This window comes from Amyelois transitella, chromosome 19 (assembly GCF_032362555.1).
Source record: "Amyelois transitella isolate CPQ chromosome 19, ilAmyTran1.1, whole genome shotgun sequence".
NCBI classification, from domain to species: Eukaryota; Metazoa; Arthropoda; class Insecta; order Lepidoptera; family Pyralidae; genus Amyelois; species Amyelois transitella.
Window position 1 is genome coordinate 4,931,810 of NC_083522.1, and position 5,685 is coordinate 4,937,494.

The 5,685-nt window shown below is 35.6% G+C and overlaps 1 protein-coding gene across 1 annotated transcript; it reads left to right on the forward strand.

The window, feature by feature from the left end:
- The first annotated feature begins 1,295 nt into the window (after positions 1 to 1,295).
- On the forward strand, positions 1,296 to 4,783 carry LOC106132544 (uncharacterized protein DDB_G0283697-like). The gene is made up of 4 exons (XM_013331989.2): positions 1,296 to 1,416; positions 1,810 to 1,900; positions 1,997 to 2,110; positions 2,909 to 4,783. The coding sequence occupies exons 1-4, from the start codon at positions 1,343 to 1,345 to the stop codon at positions 4,781 to 4,783; spliced, it is 2,154 nt and encodes a 717-aa protein (XP_013187443.2). The 5' UTR covers positions 1,296 to 1,342.
- The last annotated feature ends 902 nt before the right edge of the window (positions 4,784 to 5,685 follow it).

Genomic DNA, 5,685 nt, shown 5'->3' on the forward strand with positions numbered 1-5,685 from the left:
ATTAAATATACAGAAGGAAAGAATACTAAAATACAAAATGTAGAACAAAGTATGTGCAAGCCGCTTTAGCACAGAGTTCAAGTCAGGTGCAATATGGTGTTTAATACTTTGGAGTTTATCGACATTTATTTAGATCTATATTTGTTACATTTGTATTGTATAAAAGATGTTCAAAAAAATTCTAAATTATATATGCAGGCGGTAGACTAACCGGACTATTGCCACATTGCATTTGAGAGTACTCAAAGTTATGAAACTGTTGTTTTTTTTTTACCTTTTTGCATTTCGGAGTTAGGTTACGAATAATGATAAATAGAGTACATGATTTGTGCAGTTACGAGAAAGCGTTTTCCTTGCCCGTGAAAGCGTCGAGACACCAAAACGTGTGATTGAGTATTTTTACAAATTCTTATTCTATTTGATCAATTTGTATGACATTAAATATAAGAAGTAAATGTTTTCTCTCAAATATGCACAAACTTGAAGATTTTTCAGTAAAATGTTTCAGAGGTTTGTTTTATTTAAACCAAATGTACATAATAAGTGTGATAGAGATGAAACGGTCTCATTTAAAATAAAATTGTTGTAAGTATTATGTATTTTTATTGACAATTATAAGTCCTTTAAGTCTCCTCCTTTATTTAAAAAGAAATTGCTTAATATTTATTTAAACTTTTATTTAATAAATCTCAAATATAAAAGCCAGAACCAAAACTAATATTAAAAATTCGCGTTCACCAGCAGAACTATTGATTGAACAATATTTTGTTTACAATATAGGTATATTGTAAACAAAATATTGTTCAATCGTAGGTAGGTACCTACATCACGTTTTTAGATAGGATATACGTTACAAGTAGAGACTGGTCGATCTGTCGGTAGACAGAGCCCACAGTGTCTAAAATTCTGATTCTGATATGTTGACCTGGAATATATTGGAAAAAATAACACACTGGTCAAGAATGTATAAGGTAGGATTTTGTTGACGTGACTACGGATAAATGAAACTAACCATTGTCATACTGGTGTGGCAATATGGTGTGACTACGGATAGGTTTTTTTCCTCCTGGCTAATATACATCCTCACCACTCTGCAGATAAGCCCATTGATGTACCCATCATTAGTATAAAAAAGCAATGTTTATTTTTAATAAATACCTACCTACCTCGTGTTACTAGTTACTAGGATTTATTCGTTCTGTATGAGTTTAAGTTATAAACCTATATTAAAACCTCGCTGTATAAATGTCAGACGAGTAAAATTAGAAAAAGAAATAACTTACATTCCGCTTTCCCGTCAACTCGTCAGATCTTTCTGAATATTTTATAGTAACGAACAAATATGCGCTATTTAATAACATTTGTCGTGCTTGCGTGCGTGGTGGCCGCTTTCAGCAGACCATCTGATTTGAACGAGTAAGCAATTATTATTTTGAATTCGATTCAAAGTTCCTTGGTAAAATACTAATTTTGCTTATGCACAGTAGCGGTCTAGTTATTGGGGCCAAAAGCAACTATTAGAATATTGATTGATATGTCAATCAAGAGGACTTTTTTAAGACAAAGGGCTAAGAATCTGTAACTAATCCATCAAACGGAGCTTTTGAGTCTGGTAAACATATCTCCTCTTAGTTTTTTGCTGAATAGAAAGGGCCAATAGTCTCAAAAGAGTAGGTAAGGCCATATAATTGACATTCAGATAGTGACAAGTTGCTAGCCCATTGCCTTTCATGGAAACTTGACTAGCATATTGATTTATAACAATACCTACTTTAAATTGAAAAATAACTATAATTGTTAATCAAACAGTGATCAAGAAGATAACGAATACGACAATGAAGAAGAAGCTCCTGTCGACGACTCACTGCACGAAGACGATGGCCCCAGGGTCAATAATCAGGTCAGATGTTTTGTTAACTAGTTCAAGGTGTATTTTTTTAAGGAACAGGTATTTTAATAATGATTCTATCTATTATATTACGGTGTCTATCATTAGGAACCAACTTATGCTGAGCAAGAAGAAGAGGACATCCAAAAATCAATGAACGAAGAAAAGAGGAATGTGCCGTCGCCATCTGAGCACCAGTCACGTAACGACAAATGTGATAATGTAAGATTTATAGTGCCTATCAACATAATGTTAATACTGTTTAGCACCATATATATATAAATATATTTTCTGACACCAGCATAGCGCCAGATTATTGCACTATTCAAATACTAGACAAAGCCCTTTTTCCTAATCCAAACACCTAACAATCAATCTATCTCTGCATGTTCTCGGTTGCACCCTCCACAGAAGTGTTTCGGGGCCCGAGGTCCGCCTTGCGAGTTTTCTCTATCCACTTGGTCCGGTTTTTGCCGTCCTCGATTTTCAATTCATTGGCTCACAAAATCATCTTTTGTGACGTCAATCCGTGATCTTTTCGGCCTGCCCGTTCTACCTGGGCCTGGTAGCAGCATGGCCAGACATCTGCTCCCCAAGTAGTCTGCCGTTTTCCGCATGATATGGCCGTACCAGCGTAGGCACATTTTGCCTGCTATGTCATGGATATGAAGACTTCCGCGGATATGAGAGTTCCTTTCGCAGTCCTTCCATGATACTCCATATATATCATATCTATCCCGCGCAGCATGTTCATTTCCGTGACACGCAGGTTTTTCTTGTGCCGCTCCAGCACAGGCCACGTCTCGCTGCCATATAACAGGACAGGCCTAATGATGCATTTACAGACCTGCCCTTTCAGCCTTACTGGCAATTTGAGGTCACAGACGACACCCGCCACCTCACGCCACTTTACCCAGGCCGCTGTTATGCGACTCTTGACGTCGCAATCGATGTCCCTGGACACATAGAGTACAGATCCCAAGTAACAATCAATATGTACTATTAATTTGTTTCTTTCAGTCACCAGATTACAAGATGAATAATGGTCGAGAATCCGAAGATATGAAGCCACAAGAGTCTTACCAGCCGCAATCACTACAACAACATAATAGATATATTGAAGTTAAAGATGAAAATGAACAAACTGCACTGTCAGAAAACATGCCGAATATTGCTAAGGAGGAAAAATTAGCACGCCGAGCTGTTTCCAATAGGCGGGGCGCTAAAACTACTGTAAATGATAGTGGAGATGAACTGTTCGAAAACGCAATATCTAAAGAACGAATATATAAAAACAATAATAATCAACGCCCTGATGTTGATGCATCCAATGAACCAGACCACGAGGCGTTTTTCAAAAATTATTACAAGTCATTACAAGCCGCTGAAAGAAACTATGAAAATATTCCACCAAATGTATATCGTGACAGACGTCAAGCTCAAGATGCTGGTTCAGCCGTCAGCTCTGTTAATTCAATTATCAAAGATAATAGCAAAAATACAATTTACGAAAACGAAGAGAATGCCATTAAAAGACATATCAAAAAGTTATCTGAACAAGAATTACAAAGTCTACTTAATTCTCTGCCTGAGGAAAAAAGAACACTTTTGAATAAAATAATAGATAATGACAAAAATCATTACGATGGTGTAAGCAAACGTGATATAACTAAAAAAGCTGGTGCTGTAGAAGAAAATATTGACAATGAGAATAGTGTTTTTGATTCAAATAAGGTTCATGGATCATCTGAAGATATTAAAAATGATGTTGGGTGCAATACTGAAACAACAGAAAACGTAAAAACAACAGAATACCATACGGAAATGTCCGAAATGTCCAGTCCAAAAAAAACAAGCAGTGAGGAACTTGTACATGATAAGGACTCTGCTTTTGTAAATGAAGCGGAGAAATCAACGGTAAATTTAAATGATTCTAATAATAAAGAAAGCAAAAGTCAAGTTGAATCTAATATCCAACCATCTAAACTAAATAGTAAAAGAGAAACTAGTCTAAACTATGTAGATAACGAATGCTCGAAGTTCAAGGATATCAAGTCAGTTAATACAGATTTAAATCCGATCGATGCGAGTGAAAATTTAAATGAAGAAACTGGATTCAACTATCAAAATGAAGACTTAACACAATTCATGGGTAGTGATGTTCTTTTAGATAATAACGTTATAGAACACGCAAATAAACGAGAAGCATTGCTTGAAAATACCGATTCATTTAAGTCACTCGAGGACTCATTTCCTAACTCGAATACTTACAAAGAATCGGGTGAATATTCTGAGATTGATATGGTTCCTTTGGTTCGAGTAAAAAGGAGAAATGACGGAACGTTCATTAAAAAACGTTCTGCACAAATAATCCCCAATGACAGAGCAGCATATATTCCGAGGGCAGAAAATGATGACGATGACAGCGAAGAAGGAAATGAATTTGAGGACGATGGATTGTATGATCGCAGTTCTAATTATGCCAAAAATAATTTTGTCGATGTTTCTGGCAAAAAAATTCACAATGAGAAAAAAGAACAGGCCGATATATCTCGAGAAGAGAATATAGAAAGTGATACTATGAATATTGGATCTGACTCAGATAGTGTACTATCAGGCGTCGAGGGTGTCGACGACAATTTAATGTACAACAGCGGAACTCGAAACAAGCGTACATTTGAAATGAATACTTTAGGTCAAGATACAGAGCTTTCTTCGATAGTAAATGTAGAACCAAAAACCCCATCGGACAATTTAAATGCTGCAAATTATCAAGAAAACGACTCCTTTGGCCCTCTTCCTAGAAATTATGAGGGAGAATTAAACCGATTAAAAAGAATAAGACGAGTAAAGCCACCATGTAACGATGTATCCTCTTCAGATAAAACTAAATAGCGAATATCTTTCAGATTGATCTAAAATAGGTAACTTGTGTAGTTTTGTTGGTCAATTTACTCAGTTTTAGATAATAATATTATTTTAAGTTTCAATAAAATATGTCTTGTTGTAATACAACTTACCTTTCCTTTTTTAATAAACTTAACTAAACGTTGATAAATGAGGTTTTATTCGAATTTTATTTGGGTAATTACATGCAATATGAGGTGGATCCATAAAGTACACCACTTATTGCTTTGTCTTAAAGGAGGTGTGCATCTTTATAGCACGCACCGCATATCTATTTCACAGATACCGCTGCATTACATAGTTCAATATTTGTATCATTGTCAGTTTACATAAACGTGTCACAAAAAAAAAGTTTCGCCGAAAAAGTATTTTGATTTCTCAGAATATAAAAAGTTGGAATAAAATGCCTACAATTAGGTGAGGAATAATATAGACTACATATATTATTCCGATGTTATAAGAATCGGCGTCCAACATAATATTTGATAGTTTCATAATCATAGTTTATTTGTTCACTTCACAGTGTTTTCCTTAGCAACTACAAGTACCCTTGTTCGTGGTGCCATCTCACATGTGTTTTCCTTATGGTACAACACTGCTGATGATGACAAAACCTCTGGACAAATCTAGAAATAGGGCACTTTTCTTAGCCTTTTTTCTTAAGCCGTGGGCGAAAGCTGAGCGACTACTCACTTCCTACATATTAAAAAGTACTTCCTACTATTTTCTGTCTGCATGTATGCGCTAATTTCTGAAAGCTGTGAATGGATTTTGTTACTGTTTGAAATGTTGGAAAGACAGTTTTCTGGGAAAGGACCGATTTAATAAAATCTATAAATGCTACCCGTGCGAAGCCGGGTCGGGTCGCTAGTGAGAAATAAATACACAAA

What these genes read in the sequence shown, in the direction of transcription:
- LOC106132544 (XM_013331989.2), top strand. Translation starts at nt 1,343, where the DNA reads ATGCGCTATTTAATAACATTTGTCGTGCTTGCGTGCGTGGTGGCCGCT. An exon ending in AGACCATCTGATTTGAACGA is followed by an intron (nt 1,417 to 1,809) that starts GTAAGCAATTAT and finishes TTAATCAAACAG; the next exon opens with TGATCAAGAAGATAACGAAT. An exon ending in GCCCCAGGGTCAATAATCAG is followed by an intron (nt 1,901 to 1,996) that starts GTCAGATGTTTT and finishes GTCTATCATTAG; the next exon opens with GAACCAACTTATGCTGAGCA.